General features: G+C 61.4%; 2 protein-coding genes across 3 annotated transcripts; one reads left to right on the forward strand and one right to left on the reverse strand.

Annotated features, from left to right (window-relative positions):
• Positions 1–1,172: 1,172 nt before the first annotated feature.
• On the forward strand, positions 1,173–7,278 carry CA14 (carbonic anhydrase 14). 2 transcript variants are annotated; one of them, XM_056110223.1, is made up of 11 exons: positions 1,173–1,362; positions 2,672–2,692; positions 3,601–3,786; positions 4,228–4,370; positions 4,514–4,609; positions 4,728–4,794; positions 5,113–5,270; positions 5,351–5,471; positions 5,649–5,669; positions 5,767–5,851; positions 6,846–7,278. In XM_056110223.1, exons 1-11 carry the CDS (start codon positions 1,308–1,310, stop codon positions 6,961–6,963), a joined length of 1,071 nt encoding a protein of 356 aa, XP_055966198.1. In that variant the 5' UTR covers positions 1,173–1,307; the 3' UTR covers positions 6,964–7,278. The 2 variants fall into 2 exon arrangements, with proteins under 2 accessions (XP_055966198.1, XP_055966285.1); XM_056110310.1 differs by lacking the exon at positions 2,672–2,692 and having other exon boundaries at positions 1,173–1,372; positions 3,590–3,786.
• A 348-nt stretch (positions 7,279–7,626) lies between these two features.
• On the reverse strand, positions 7,627–11,275 carry APH1A (aph-1 homolog A, gamma-secretase subunit). The gene is made up of 7 exons (XM_056111594.1): positions 11,124–11,275; positions 10,226–10,396; positions 10,053–10,126; positions 9,759–9,881; positions 9,360–9,487; positions 8,496–8,619; positions 7,627–8,198 (listed from the first exon to the last, which is right to left on the reverse strand). The coding sequence occupies exons 1-7, from the start codon at positions 11,234–11,236 to the stop codon at positions 8,134–8,136; spliced, it is 798 nt and encodes a 265-aa protein (XP_055967569.1). The 5' UTR covers positions 11,237–11,275; the 3' UTR covers positions 7,627–8,133.
• Positions 11,276–14,678: the final 3,403 nt, after the last annotated feature.

Below are 14,678 nucleotides of genomic sequence, written 5' to 3' on the forward strand. Positions count from 1 at the left end.
TCTGCAGACCTGCTGCAGGCACTGATCCGGCCCCGTCCACCAGAGCAGGGACAGGGGGACACGGAGGGCCCCATGCTGCTGGGGGGACCTGAGGGCGAGGGGTCCTGGCTCCGCATTCCGGCCCACCCGGGAAGCAGGGGGCATGTTCTGACTGGCAGATCCCAGCCCCTACTCCTGGGATCAGGCCCAGTGTTCTGGGGAGAGGGGCCCAGTCCTGAGGGAGGGCAGGTCCCTGCCCAGGTGGGCTCTGCTCCTCCCCTCTGTCTGTGGGGCTGCGTCTAGGGGTTACTCCTGGCTCTGTGCTCCCAGCGATTGTTCCTGAGGCCCCATCTCCATCTCTCCTGCCCCATCCCTCCTCCTGACCTGACACCCAGCCAGTCAGGCTGTGTTCTCTTCTGTGACAAAAGCCGCCCTACATCTGTGCTCCCCGGGGAGGGAGGTGGTGAGGCTGGGGTGGGGGGAGGGCTGGCAGCTGAACTGTCCCTCCGCGGTGTGGGGCAGCCCTCCCCCACTGAGCACACAAATGGGCTTTTATACAGCAAACAAACACCCCCCACCCGGCCACTCAGCACGTGGACCCGCGCCTCGCCGTGGGAAGGGGTGGGACTGTCAGGGAAGACAGGGATTGCTCGGGCCAGTGCCCGCCTGGGGCCTCCTCTGATCTCCGCCGCCCAGGGTGGAGTTCAGGGTCAGACCTGCGAGGCCGCCGGTCACCCCTAAGCCTGTCTCTGGATTCCGACCTCTTCCCTCCCGGCCAGGACACACGGTGCCGAGAACCCGGAAAACTGCCTGCGGGAGTGAGCAGCCAGGGTCCCCCTGATTGGGCTAGGCCGGACCCCTGAGCCCTGCCTGACCCCTGCCGCAGGCTCGCAGTCCGCCAGAGGCGTGTGAGCAGAGGAGGAAGCGCTTGGCCCAGCTGGACTCTGGAGCCCGGGCCAGGGCCCCGGCAAGCCCGCTGGGCTCCCAGCAGGGCATCCTGCATGCCTAATTCGCTATTTAAGGAGCTCTTGGCCGAGCCGGCAGCACCCCTCTCCCCCTCTCTCCCCCCTCCCCTCACCAGCCCCCTCCCCGCCCATGCCCGCCCAGAGCCACCTTAAAAGCAGGAGGCACCCGTGAGGACAGACCGGAGACAGACCGAGAGAGGCTGGAGACGCTGGTCCCAGGCTGGACGCTGCAGAGACAAAGCTTGAGAAAAAGCAATAAAAACACTTGAGTCCGGGCAGACCCCTCCAGCTCGCCACCGCCACCATCAGCCCTGGTCCCCTGGCCCCCAGACCCCTGTGCCTTGGCCGCCCTCCCAGGACACTATGCTGGTCCTCACCCTCCTTCTGGAGGGGATCCGGATCCTGGCTGCGGACAGGGGTAGGTACCTGTGTGTGCGTGGTCGGGGTCATGCCCACCTGTGGCTGCCTGCTGACCCAGGAGGGAGGACACAGAAGGAAGTCTGGGGGGGGGGGCGGGCACAGGGCTGGGCGTGGGCAGAGGCGAGCCCAGCTGGGGTGGGGGTGGGAAAAGGCAGGACAGACCCCCCAGTGAAGGCGTCCCAGTGAAGGATGTCCCTGCGGCTCCATCCCGGGCACGGCGGACCTCTCCAATTAGGGATCCCTCGAGGAGGGCAGCCGCTGTCCACTTCCTAAGTCAAATCTGAGCCCGCCTCAAACTTTGCAGTGCCCCCAGTGCCGGGACCATCCCCCTGCCCAGCTATCCCCGGAAACAAAGCCTGAGTCCGCACAGCACCTGGGGCCTGCCACAGAGGCCCTCGGGCTCCCCTCAAACGGGGTGGGGGGATGGCAGAGCAGCAGAGGGGCTCCTGAGCCCCCGCTTTCCCCTGGGGATGTCCAGAGCAGCCCCAGAGTCATGCTGGATGGGTCGGGGGTGCCGGTGAGGCTGCGGGCCAGGGAGGGGCTCTGGCAGAGGGATAGGGTGTCGGGGTGTCCGGGTGTCTGGGGTGCGTGTGCTCGGGGCTTGCTGGAATGCAGAAGGGAGCAAGGACAAACTCCAGGGCAGTTTCCGGATTGGCAGAAGCCAGGGGAGCAGGAGAGTGAGCGGAAGAAGGCATCCGGGTTGATTCCTAGCGGACAACTTGGGAGGCTACTGGCCTCCTTGCTGCCCTCGAAGCAATGTGGCCTGGGGGCCACAGCCTTGGGCCGGCGCGCAGCCTGCTGGCATGTGACCCAGCTGGCAGCCCTCCTTTCTCACACAAAGCTGCACTTTCATCCCGCTGGGGCGGCTTGGCTGGAGGGCCACCCACCGCCCTGGGGCCGGGCCAGTGATCCCAAGCACAAACGTGTCCTTGCCGCTGCTGGCCCGGACCCCTACGGGCAGCCAGGCCGCACTCTCAGGGCACCGGGGCGGCCCCCCAACTCCAACCTCTTCCTGCTCCCTTGGCTCTGGTCCCTTCCACACCATCCACTCGCCCGACTCTTGGGGTCAGAGTGGCATAAGGCTGGGCAAAGGGGTTGGGACTCCCGCAAGCCCTAGGTTAATTTTAGCATTGCTGGATTCTGTCCTCCCTCCCCTTACTCCACTCACGGAAGCCCAGCCGGCTTCTAAATAGGACCCCCACCTTTCCGAGGTGTCTGGTTGCACGGGGGAGGGGGAAGGGGAGCCCAGAGAAAGGAGCCTGCAGCGGCCTACGATTCCATTCCTCGATTCCTCGCTCTCCTTGCAGGTCAGCACTGGACTTACGAGGGTGAGCAGACCCCCAGGGCCTCCCCGAACCCTTCACTCCAGCTCCCTGCATCCCTGCTCCCAAACGGGGGTTTGGATCTGGTCCTACCCCAAGTCCCTGCTCTCCCCACAGTGTCCGTGTGTGGGGGTGGGGGAGGGGGTGAGAGTGGGGGCCCCCGGGGAAGAGGGGGGCTGGAGGGGGGACTGGGGAGACCCTGGGCTTTGCTGCTCTCCTGCCTTATAGACCCCCCCCCACTGACTTCTGGAATTGGCCAAGTTGGGGGTCCAGGGATGAGGCCTCGCCCCCAGCTGGGGAGTTTGTGGGCCTGGGAGAGGCGGAACTCAGTGATCAAGAATCTTGAGGCCTTCCAAGCGCAGCCCAGAGCCAGAGCACAGTCAGCACCACGGAGTTCCAAGACCCCCTGGACAGGACCCGGGACCAGAGAGAGGCTACTGCAGAGTCTTTCTTTGGATTTTGTTATTGATTGATTGATTGATTGATTGAGGGGACGACCCACCTTGCGGTGCTCAGGGTGTGCTCCTGGCTCTGAACTCAGGCATCGCTCCTGACAGGCTCAGGGGACCATATGGGTGCCAGGGATGGAACCCAGGTCAGCTGCGTATGAACTAGGAGCCCTGCCTGCCCGACTGTCGCTCTGGCCTCTGTAGGGTCACTCCCCGAGCGGTTCCCCCTCTTCTCTGTCCCCTCCCCCGACCCCCCCCCCCCCCGCTTGCTCTCAGCTTTTGACCCTCAGACCACCGGTAAGTGGAAGGTGCCCCCAGTTAGCAGCAGAGCTGGAAATTCACCCCCGCCAGCCTCACCCAGCCTCGCATCCTGGCATCCTGCGGGTGGCACCCCCAGCTCCTCACAACAGCAGGGGGCTGGGGCGGGGGCTGGCCGAGGCCACCGCCAACGCAGCAACCCTGCAGGCCCACATGGTCAAGCCCACTGGCCAGAGTCCTTCCCTGAGTGTGGGGGCGGCGCCCAGTCACCCATCGACATCCGCACTGACTCCGTGACCTTCGAACCGGACCTGCCCATGGTGCAGCCCCGAGGGTACGAGCGGCCTGGAGCAGGAACGGGGCCTTGGCAGCTGAGCAATAACGGGCACACGGGTGAGCTAGGGCGTGGGGCGCAGGGCGCGGGGGGAGCACGGGCCGCGCCTCCTCCCGACCTCTGACCCCTCCTAAGCCTGGGGCTGGCGGCAGACACCGGCTGTGGTCGAGGAAGGTCGCATGGTGGCAGGCACGTGCTGAGGGACCAAACGTGTCAGAAACACAGTGTCCTTGGGGGGCTGGAGCGGTAGCCCAGCAGGCAGGGCGTCTGCCTTGCACGGGGCCAACCCGGGTTCGATTCCCAGCATCCCACATGGTCCCCCGAGCACCGCCACCAGGAGTAAATCCTGAGTGCATGAACCGGGAGTAATCCCTGTGCAACGCCGGGTGTGACCCACAAAGAGAGGAAAAAAACCCGGTGTCTGTGGGGGGTGCGAATGTGGGAGGCAGGAAACTGCCCTGCCGGCCCCCCCACACCTGCCTGCCTCTCTCGTGCCACAGTGCAGCTCTCGCTGCCTCCCTCCCTGTACCTGGAGGGATTTCCACAGAAGTACGCCGCCGCCCAGCTCCACCTGCACTGGGGCCAGAGAGGACGCCCGTGGGGCTCGGAGCACCATGTGGACAGTGAGGCCACAGCTGCAGAGGTGCGGGGAGAAGAGCACGGAGGCCCGTGAGGGGGGGACGGCCGAGGAAGTGTTGGGAACTGCAAGAGAAGAATCTGCGCCTTCACGGGCTAGATGCAGAGGAGACGTGGAGTGAACTGATTAAGTCTCTTGACCGTCCTCAGCTGCACATCGTCCACTACGACGCCGACTCCTACAGCAGCCTGGGCGAGGCCGCGCTCAGGCCACAGGGCCTGGCCGTCCTGGGCGTCCTGATGGAGGTCAGCATGCCCCAGTCCCGTCCGCCCTGCACAAGCAGGCAGTAGCTCCCCTGGGCCTTATTCTCTGCGAGCACCTCAGCCCAGCCAGACACATCGGCAACTGTTCCTCCCCTTCCAGGTGGGTGACGCCCCAAACCCTGCGTACGAACACATTCTGAGTCACCTGCCTGAAGTCCAGTACAAAGGTGAGCCCACAGGGGACAGGCGACAGCATAGCAGGGAAGGCGCTGGCCTTGCCTGCGGCCGACCTGGGATCAGTCCTCAGCTACCCAGATGGTCCTCCGAGCCCCACCCACCAGGAGTGATCCCTGAGGGGCCAGGAGGACACCCTGGGCATCGGGGTGCGGCCCACAAACAGACAAAGGCGAGCCCGCTGCTATGCAGAGGGCAGGCACGGGCTCTGGGAATGTCCTGGGGCGGGGGGCCAGGGTCGAAACAGTTGGGGGGGCTCCCTCCCGGGGCCCGACGTGGCAAGGGGACAAGTGCCCCGATCTCTCCCCTAGACCAGACGACCTCGGTGCAGCCCTTCAACGTGCGGGAGCTGCTCCCCGAGCAGCTGTGGCAGTTCTTCCGCTACAACGGCTCACTCACCACACCGCCCTGCTCCCAGACCGTGCTCTGGACGGTCTTCAAGCACAGAGCCCGCATCTCCCAGGCACAGGTGGGCACCGCGGACGGGGCGCGCTGCCAGACCCGTCCTCGGAGTGACACTTCTCTCCTGTGTCCTCCCTGAATCCACAGTTGGAGAAGCTTCAAGAAACCTTGTTCACCACCGAGACGGAGCCCTCTGAGCCCCTGGTGCAGAACTACCGCAGCCCCCAGCCTCTCAACCAGAGGACCGTGTTTGCATCTTTCATCCAAGGTGACTGCAGGACGTGGGGAAAGCAGGGAGTGCAGAGACCCAGCGGCAGGAAAAGCTAAGTGGGAAGCAGTGCCCTGGACTGGAGGGGAATCCAGAGCCACCCCTGGTCCAGGACGGAAGTGTGGCACCAGGATGTGGCCGAAATGTCCCACTAACCCCCATTTGCTTCTCTTCCAGCGGACCCTGTATACAGCCCAGGTGAGCCAGCCCGGCCAGGTGCATGCGGGCGCCTCTCCAGAGGGAAGAACACATCTTGCCAACAGAGGCTGACACTGTCCATCTTCATCTGTTGCAGGTGAAATGCTGAGTCTCGTTGTGGGGATCTTAGTGGGCTGTCTCTGCCTGCTCCTGGTGGCCTATTTCATCGCTAGGAAGATTCGGTGAGATCCACCTTCCCACTGATGTCATGGTTTCTGTAGAAAAAGGGCGCTCAGGGCTGGAGAGAGCACAGCGGGTAGGGCGTTTGCCTTGCACGTGGCCGACCCGGGTTCGATTCCCAGCATCCCATATGGCCCCCTGAGCACCGCCAGGAGTAACTCCTGAATACAAAGCCAGGAGTAACCCCTGAGCGCTGCTGGGTGTGACCCAAAAAGGAAAAAAAAAGGGTTCTCAGGGCTGGAGAGATAGCACAGCGGGTAGGGCGTTTGCCTTGCACGTTGCCGACCCGGGTTCGATTCCCAGCATCTCATATGGTCCCCTGAGCACCGCCAGGAGTAACTCCTGAGTGCATGAGCCAGGAGTAACCCCTGTGCATCGCCGGGTGTGACCCACAAAGAGAAAAAAAAAGGGTTCTCAGGGCTGGAGAGAGAGCACAGCAAGTAGGACGCCTGCTTTGCATGCAGGTGACCCAGGTTCAATCCCTGACACCTCAGATGATCCCCCAGCCCCGCCTGGGTGCAGACCCAGGAGTAAACCCTGAACACTGCCAGGTGTGGCCCAAAACAAGAGAAAGAAGGTCCGAGCAACAGGACAGCAAAGGAGGTTCTTGCCTTGCACACGGCCACCCTAGGCTCGATCCCCAGCGACCCACCTGGTCCCCAAATCTTGCCAGGTGTGATCCCTGAGCACAGAGCAAGGAGTAAGCACCGAATACTTCCAGGTGTGGCCCAAAACCCAAAAAGAAAAGAAAAAGTATCCTGCAGTTCGGAGAGATCTGCATTTCGGGTTAGGGCACTGCCTTGTACGCAACGGACCCCAGTTTGATGCCTGGTGCTTCCTACGGTCCCTCAAGCCCCATCGGGAATGATCACTGCGCACTAAGCCAGGAGTAAATCCTGAGCACAGCTCGGTGGTCTCTCCTGCTCCCCCAGCACCACCACCCAAGGGCAAAGGATCTTCTGGCTGGTTGGCCTCACAGGACTCTGTGTCTTGCAGGAAGAAGAGGCGGAGAAGTGCAAAGAATGTGATGTTCTCTTCCACGGGCAGCACTGAGCTGGGGTCTCCCTCTCAGACACTAATGACACCTGCCCCTCACCCATCAGCGAGCGTGTGACACGGTGCTGGGAGTGGACAAGAAGCCATGCTGGGCAGACAGGCAGGAAGCCTCTTTCTTAAGACAGCCCCTGGGAAGAGCAGCTCTTGGAGAGGAAGACCAGGATGCACCCTGAGCCACCCGGCAGAGAGCAAACCAGCCTTCAGTGTGGGACTTGGCCACGTGCCCCCAAGCCCCCCACTCCTCGCTGCTATGTCCCCTCCCCTGGATGGATGGGTGGAGCGTAAGGCCTTCCCTGGGATCATGAGGGCTATGTACGTTTGCTCAATACTAAAATTGAAGAAATTAAAGTTTCTTAGCCCACCTCCAGCCTTTGGGGCGCTAGAGAGTGGGGGAGACCCCTGACCCTTGAGGGGTCCAGAGCTGGCAAAAAAGGAGCATGGGCCTCCTGTTTGAGGCGGGGCGCCCCGGCAAATGGATTCAACAGCATTCACCAGGACAAGGCTGCCAGCCTCGACTTCTGCCTTGCTGCAGGTTACGAAGTTGGGTGAGAGGCCTGAAAGCTGGGGAGTCTCCTTTCAGGGGGCCCCACCCCAAGCAGTGAAGTTCCCCCGCGATTATAAAGTCCTTTTTTATTAGTCAAAATCAATCACCTTGATTAAAAGGATGGGACACACCACCCTCAGCAGAAAATAAAACAGTTCATAGAAAACCGCCCCGCCCTCCCACCCCAGTTAGAAACTAGAAAATTCTCCCCTTGCCTGCCACACAATGGGCAGGAACTCCCCACCGCACCCTGGCACCCAGGAGAAGAGGGGGCTGGTGGTCAAAGAGGTGAGAACGTGAGGTCCAGCAATACCAGCTCCCAAACATGCACTGCTCCGTCCCCCCAGGCCTGGGGGGCCCGGGGAAGGGAGAGACACCCCAGCCAGGAGGGACAGGAGAGTCCAAGGGATCAGCAAGAGTTCCCACTTCCCACTTGAAGTGGGGAAGGTGGTCTGGGGTCCTTATCACGCCCAAAGTGGCTCTCCTCAGGCCTGAGGAAATGCAGGTGTGCGGTCTGGGGGCCCCGTGAACGAGTCTGTCTGTCCTTCTATCTCCTGGCCATGGCCACGCTTGGGCCCTCGGCGTGGCCACCTCGGCCACCTGCACTGTCCAGAATGGAGATGGAGAGACAGGGGGCAAGCAGATCACCAGGGCACCCCAGGCCCAGGGCCTCCCCGGGCCCCCTCAGTCCTCAGGGGGGATGCGCAGGGCAGAGTACACCATCACCCGGCTGTCGTCCTGCCGACGGCCTGCAGAGGGGAAGCGGGGTGAGTCTGGGCAGCCTGGGAGCAGGGCACTGACGCACAGGAGGAGTCTGGACGGGGGTCCCTGGCCGGGGGGTAGGGGGACAGTGCAGAGCTCAACCCAGCAGCCAGGGTTGGCTGAAGCTGAGATAACGGCCAGGAGTGGACCAAGCTGACCCTGGCAGGGGAGGAGGAGATGGAGCAGAGTGGGCTGTGGAGCGGGGCTGGGGGGGGCTGGGCTCAGTCATGGGCAGTGGGCAGCAGGTGGGAGTCGGCAGGCCATCGGTCCAGGTCAGTCCTTACACGAGAGGCTGCGCTGAATACTCCGGAGGGAGCCCCCCGCCGTGACGAAGGCCCAGAGCCCCATGGAGACAGTGACTGCATAGATGGGCAGCAGGCTGGCCTCGTACCAGGGGTTCAGGAACGTCTGGGGAGAGGCAGAGTCAGACAGGGTCAGTCTCTCGCACCCGCCTTCCTGTGCTCTCTCGGTTCTGTTGGTTCGTTTTTGAGTCACACCCAGCAGTGCTAGGACTCATACGTGGCTCTGTGCTCAGGAACCATTACTGGCAGTCCTGGGGGCACTATACGGGGTGCCGGGGGGTCAAACCCTGGATGGTTGCCTGCTACACTATGGCTCCGGCCCATCCCCCAAGGCAGCTTATGCAGCTGAGGTGGGAGATGGTCAAAGAATCACCTGCCCCCTCTTCCCACGGTACGTTGTAGGGGCCAGCGCAGTAGCACAGGAGACAGGTGCTTGCCTTCACACGGTCAACCTGGAATCAATTCCCATTCCCCTCTGAGTCCTGACAGGGATGGTCCCTGAGCACAGAGCCAGGAGTAAGCCCTGAGCACTGTTGGATGTTGGCCCTACAAACAAACAAAAATGAAGCAAAATTTAAAAAATTTTCAATATGAGAAAAGTAGCCAGAGCCACAGTGCAGAAGGTAGGATGCTTGTCTTGCATGCAGTCAAACCAGGTTCAACCCCACTGGTCCCCCAAACCCACCAGGAATGAGCAGAGTCGGAGTAACCCCAAGATGGATGTATCCCCCAAACCAAAAAAAAAATAAATATGGGGGGAAAAAAGGGACAATAAAACATAAAGGACCTATTTCCCCTTGTCCCCATCATCTTTTCCTCCTGAGTCTGGCCCTGGTCCCAGCTCACCAGTCCTGAGGTCAGTAAGTGGCTGCCCACCACCAGGCCCAGGGCCCAGTACCGTCTCCGCTCACAGGCATCGAAGAACACGACTCCCCAGAAGGTGTGCAGCAGGATGACCGCCGCTGTCAGGAAGGCTGCAGGGGACAAAGGGCAGTGACCACACAGTTCCCAGGGCATCACCCAGGAGAGCCCTACTGGCCCTCAGCTGGGACCACCAGCCCAGGGACCCCGGCACCGCTTGGGAGGCACTGCATCCCCAAAGAAGGGGCTGCAGAAAGGGAATTGGGGCTGCCTCCCTGAGATGCCAACCCAAAGAGAGGCCCCTAGAGAGGACCGGAGGCAGAGCCCAGGGCCAGGATGCAGGATGGAGAGGCCAGCCAGTGGGATGGCCCGGAAGGATCTTACCTGAAGTGAGGAAGTAGTAGGGCGAGTCTCCGTGGATGCCGACCACCCCTGGGCCCAGCGCATCAGCCAAAATATTGATAACAGAGAAGACACCACTGATGATGCCGAAGGAAAGACCAGACACTGGGGGGAGGGAGGGAGGGAGGGTCCCATCAATGCCACGGTGCTCGCTGGCCTGCCTGCCCATGCACGCGCTCCCAGCACCCCCGGCCTGCTGCCCTCCGAGGGTCGGGGCGAAGGGGCCCGAGGAGCCCCCCGAGGCACGGAGAGGAGAGGGGCGGCCAGGGTCCTCACCGTAGGCCATCTGCCGGATGGAGATGGGCGACCGGCCGTCCTCGCTCAGCGACGCCAGGCCCTCGTCGGCCTTCCTGGGGGCGCGTGGGGAGGCGGGGCGGTGAGGGCGGGGGTCCCCACTGCGCCCGGCCCCGGGTACCACCCCCCCCCCCCGCACCCCTCCCGCCCCTTACTTGAGCAGCTTGTAGTAGGCGAAGCGGAACAGCTCCTGCAGCAGGACGGACACGGCGGCGCCCAGGACCAGGAGGCCGTACTGGAGCCGCGCGTCCGAGCGGTCGGTCACGTGCACCAGGACGAACCAGACCACGGAGGCCAGCAGCAGGGACACGAGCCAGAAGAACGCCCTGCGGGGCACGGCGGGCTGAGCGCGGCGGGCTGGAGGGGCGCGGGGGCGGCCGGACCCGGACCCGGACCCCTCCCGGGCCACGGGCGGCCCCGATCGCTCCGGCCGGCCCCGATCGCTCCGGGCGACCCCGATCGCTCCGGCCGGCCCCGATCGCTCCGGGCGACCCCGATCGCTCCGGCCGGCCCCGATCGCTCCGGCCGGCCCCGATCGCTCCGGCCGGCCCCGATCGCTCCGGAGGACCCCGATCGCTCCGGGCGACCCCGATCGCTCCGACCGGCCCCGATCGCTCCGGCCGGCCCCGATCGCTCCGGAGGACCCCGATCGCTCCGGGCGACCCCGATCGCTCCGACCGGCCCCGATCGCTCCGGCCGGCCCCGATCGCTCCGGCCGGCCCCGATCGCTCCGGAGGACCCCGATCGCTCCGGGCGACCCCGATCGCTCCGGCCGGCCCCGATCGCTCCGGCCGGCCCCGATCGCTCCGGGCGACCCCGATCGCTCTGGGCGACCCCGATCGCTCCGGCCGGCCCCGATCGCTCCGGCCGGCCCCGATCGCTCCGGCCGCCCCGGGAGCAGCGCAGGGCGGGTCCGGGCGCCCCGGAGGGCGGGTCCGAGGGTGGCCGGCCCCCGGGGCGCCCCGAGCCCGCCCTGGCCCCGGCTCGGGCCTCCGACGGGCCCCCGGCTCCCCTGGGTGTCCCCCCACCCCCGCGCCCCGGGCCCCCACTCACCCCGCGACCAGGATGATGACGCGGAGCGGGTCCCCGGCCACGGTGATCAGGAAGAGCGCGAAGGCCGGGCCGAAGGCGACGAAAGTGCAGCCGAAAAACACGGCGGCGCCCATGGCTGGGCGGCGGCGGCGGCGCGACCCCGCGAGGGGCGCGGTGCAATGTCACCCCCGGCCCCGGGAAAGGGGAAGGGGGGCCCGCAAGCCCGCAGGCAGGTCGGCGCGACTTCCGCTACGGAAGCCGAGCAGGGCGCAGCCCGCGCGCGGCCGCCTCCCCTCTAGTTCCCGCCCCCCCCCGAGGCTCGGCCAATCAGAGGCCTGGGGGCGTGGCTCCGCCGCCGCAAGCGCTGCTGGGAAATGTAGTCCCGCGCCGTCCGCTGGGTCCCCGGCGTGGCTCGCGCGGGCGGGTTCCAGCGGGTGCTCCCAAGCAGGCCCAGGGCGGGGAGCGGGTTCCGAGGTCCGGTCGGTCGCCGTGGTTTCCACGTGTCGCCTGGCCGGGGAGAGCAACAGCAGTCATGCTGCTTCTTGCAGGGCTGTTAGAGGCAGGGAAGATCCTGTTGGAACCTCAGGGATAAATATAGAGCCACAGGATAGGGGGTGCAGGGAAGGGGGGTGGCATTGTTCTCACTTGAATGGGAGGAAACAGGCTGGAGCTGCTGTCTGGGAGATGAAAGTCAGGCTTGAATGTAGGCGCTCTTTGAACTGGCTGCAAGGGTCCGGGCATGCTGTGGATAGCTCTTAAAGCCTTCAGCTGTCGGTGAGGCTGGAAGGCTAGAGAGAAGTAGAGGAGCCTGGAAAGGAATATTAGGAAGAACTTCATAGGGGAAGCCCCTATAAGAAGTTTATAGGGGGACCAGAGCGATGGTACAGCGGGTAGGGCATTGTCTTGACGTGGCCCATCAGGATTCAATCCCCGGCAGCCTATATGGTCCCCGGAGCACTGCCAGGAGTAATTCCCAAGTGCAGAGCCAGGAGTAACCCCTGAGCATCGCTGGGTGCGACCCAAAAAGGAAAAAAAGAAAAGAAATTTATAGGGTAGGGCAGAAGCCATGGTAAGCCTGTAAGGCACTTATTTGCCTCGTTTGGTCAACCTAGGTTCAATCCCCAGTACCCCGTATGGTCCCCCAAGCCCCGACAGGTGCAAAGCCAATAGTAAGCCCAGACCATCTCTGGGTGTGTCCAAAAAAAAAAAAGTTTGAATGTATAGGGGAATCCTTAGGAAATTCATAGGGGAAATGCCCTATAAAAAATGTATAGGGGAGTCACTATAAAGAGTTAAAGTTATTGGGGCTGGAGCAACAGCACAGCAGGGAGGGCATTTGCCTGGCACGCCAGGCGGCTGACCCGAGTTGGATTCCCAGCATCCTATAAGGTCCCCTGGGCACCGCCAGGAGTCATTCTTGAGTGTATGAGCCAGGAGTAACCCCTGTGCATTGTCAGGTGTGACCCAAAAAGAAAAAAAAAAGAGCACAGCCACTTTTTTTCTGCTCTGTCACCGGTTCCTTTTATGTCACACATCCTCTGTTTACTCTCTGAAAATGGAAAAATGTCTCCTCCTTAGGCTGTGGGTAGGAGTTGCATATTACTAGGGTAAAAGAAGATTAAAGTGGGAGGGAGGTGTCTTGTCACCTCATCCAGACCTGGGGGGTGGGTTATGCTGGAGGAAGAGGTTTATGCAAAAGAGTCCCTGGTGCAGGTGGGGAGGTAGTAGGACACTTGAATGCAATGTGCACTCACCCCATTTTGACTGGTCAGGAGAGCCAAAAGTAACCTCTGAGCATAACCAGGTGTGGCCCAACGACCCCGAATAAGAGTCCCTGAGTGGGGAAGTGAGGGTTGCTGAAATAGATTTGTGAAAGTATTCACTTGATCACTTGATCACTTGACTTCCCGTAAATCGTCGATTTGCTCTAGCGGGCACCAGTAACGTCTCCATTCGTCCCTGTCACGTGCTAGTGTAGCCCAATGGCGTCTGTTCGCTCTAGGAACACGAAGAGCCTCAAACCGACCGTTCATGATCTTGACGAAGAAGTCTGACCATCTGGTAGGTGGGCGGCCACGCGGTCTTTTGACATCCTGTGGAATCCAGTCGGTAACAGCTCTAGTCCAGCGGTCGTCTTTAAATCTCATTACGTGACCAGCCCATCTGATTTTCGACACCTTGGCAAATGAGACAGCGTCGACAGATGTCGGAACTCCAGATTTTTTCTTTCATTTGAGTGAAACGTGATACTCCAAGCATAGCTTTCAATTCCTCTTTGGGAGACCCGAATAGCGTTCTCATCCTGTTTGCGTAGGGCCCAGGTCTCTGAGGCGTATGTCAATGCAGGAAGAACAGTGGAATCAAAGAGATGTGCCCGGAGCCGGAGGTTCTTCGTCCTCTTAGCTATTTCTTCGACGTTCTTGAAGGCGTTCCAAGCCGCTCTCTTCCTCCTGCGCAGCTCGGGTGCCAGGTCATTTGTCATGTTGACTTCTCGACCTAGGTACACATAGCTGTTGCATTCGGAGATGGTCGTTCCATTGAGAGCGAATGGGGCGTCAGGAACGAGGCTGTTTCTCATAAACATCGTCTTCGTAAGATTCAGCTGTAGTCTGACCTTTCCACACTCACGGTCAAAGTCGGCCAGCATTTGTGCCGCTTGGCTGATGTTTGGTGTTATTAAAACAATGTCATCAGCAAAGCGGAGGTGGTGTAGTTGCCGACCATCTATCTTCACTCCCATTCCTTCTCATTCCAGTCGTTGAGAAGGATGAAGGATGAAAGTATTCAAAACCATCAAAAACCCATAGAAATGGTTAAAAAAAAAAAACAGGTTTCCTTTCCTTCCTCAAAGTGGTTTGATTTCACACTTTTTGGTACATTCAGGTTAAGTGTTATACATTTTTTCTACGAAACACAATTTTTCTATGAGACAATGGATATAGATTTACGAAAAGAAAGTTACCAGTAAATCCTTCTCCAGTAAGACACCCTGCCAGAGGCGCAAATGCCTGCCTTTCTTGCTGCTGAGCCTAGAGTGGGGTCAGGGGAGAAAATCAGGATGGAAAACTTTCCAGGCCCAGAGATATGGTACAGCAGGAAAGGCGTTTGCCTTGCACACGACTGATCTGGGTTCCATCCCCAGCACCTCATAGCGTCCCCCAAACACCACCAGGAGTAATTCCTAAGCACAAAGCTAGAACTAAGCCCTGGACACTACCAGATATGGTCCAAAAATAAAATCAAAAAGAAAAGAAAAAACTCTTCCCTGTTCCCCTCTGAGCTGTGGGCACAGCATCCTAGGGTGGAATACGGCGTGAAGCAAGCAGGACTGATAACCCACTTAATCTGATCTTGGTGGCTCCACAGGACTGTCCAGGGCGTGGATGGTGCCTTAATACTTATTAACTTCTTTTCCTAGTGGGGTGGGGCCAGCACTGGGAGGTGTTCAAGACTTCCTCTGAGCTCTGCATTCAAGAATAACTCCTGGCAGGCTCTAGGGACCATATGTAGTGCTGGGAATTGAAGCTGGGTCAGCTGTGTGCAAGGCAAATGCCCTCCCTGCTGTACTATCTGTTC

Source organism: Sorex fumeus, unplaced genomic scaffold, assembly GCF_029834395.1.
Source record: "Sorex fumeus unplaced genomic scaffold, SorFum_2.1 ptg000001l, whole genome shotgun sequence".
NCBI classification, from domain to species: Eukaryota; Metazoa; Chordata; class Mammalia; order Eulipotyphla; family Soricidae; genus Sorex; species Sorex fumeus.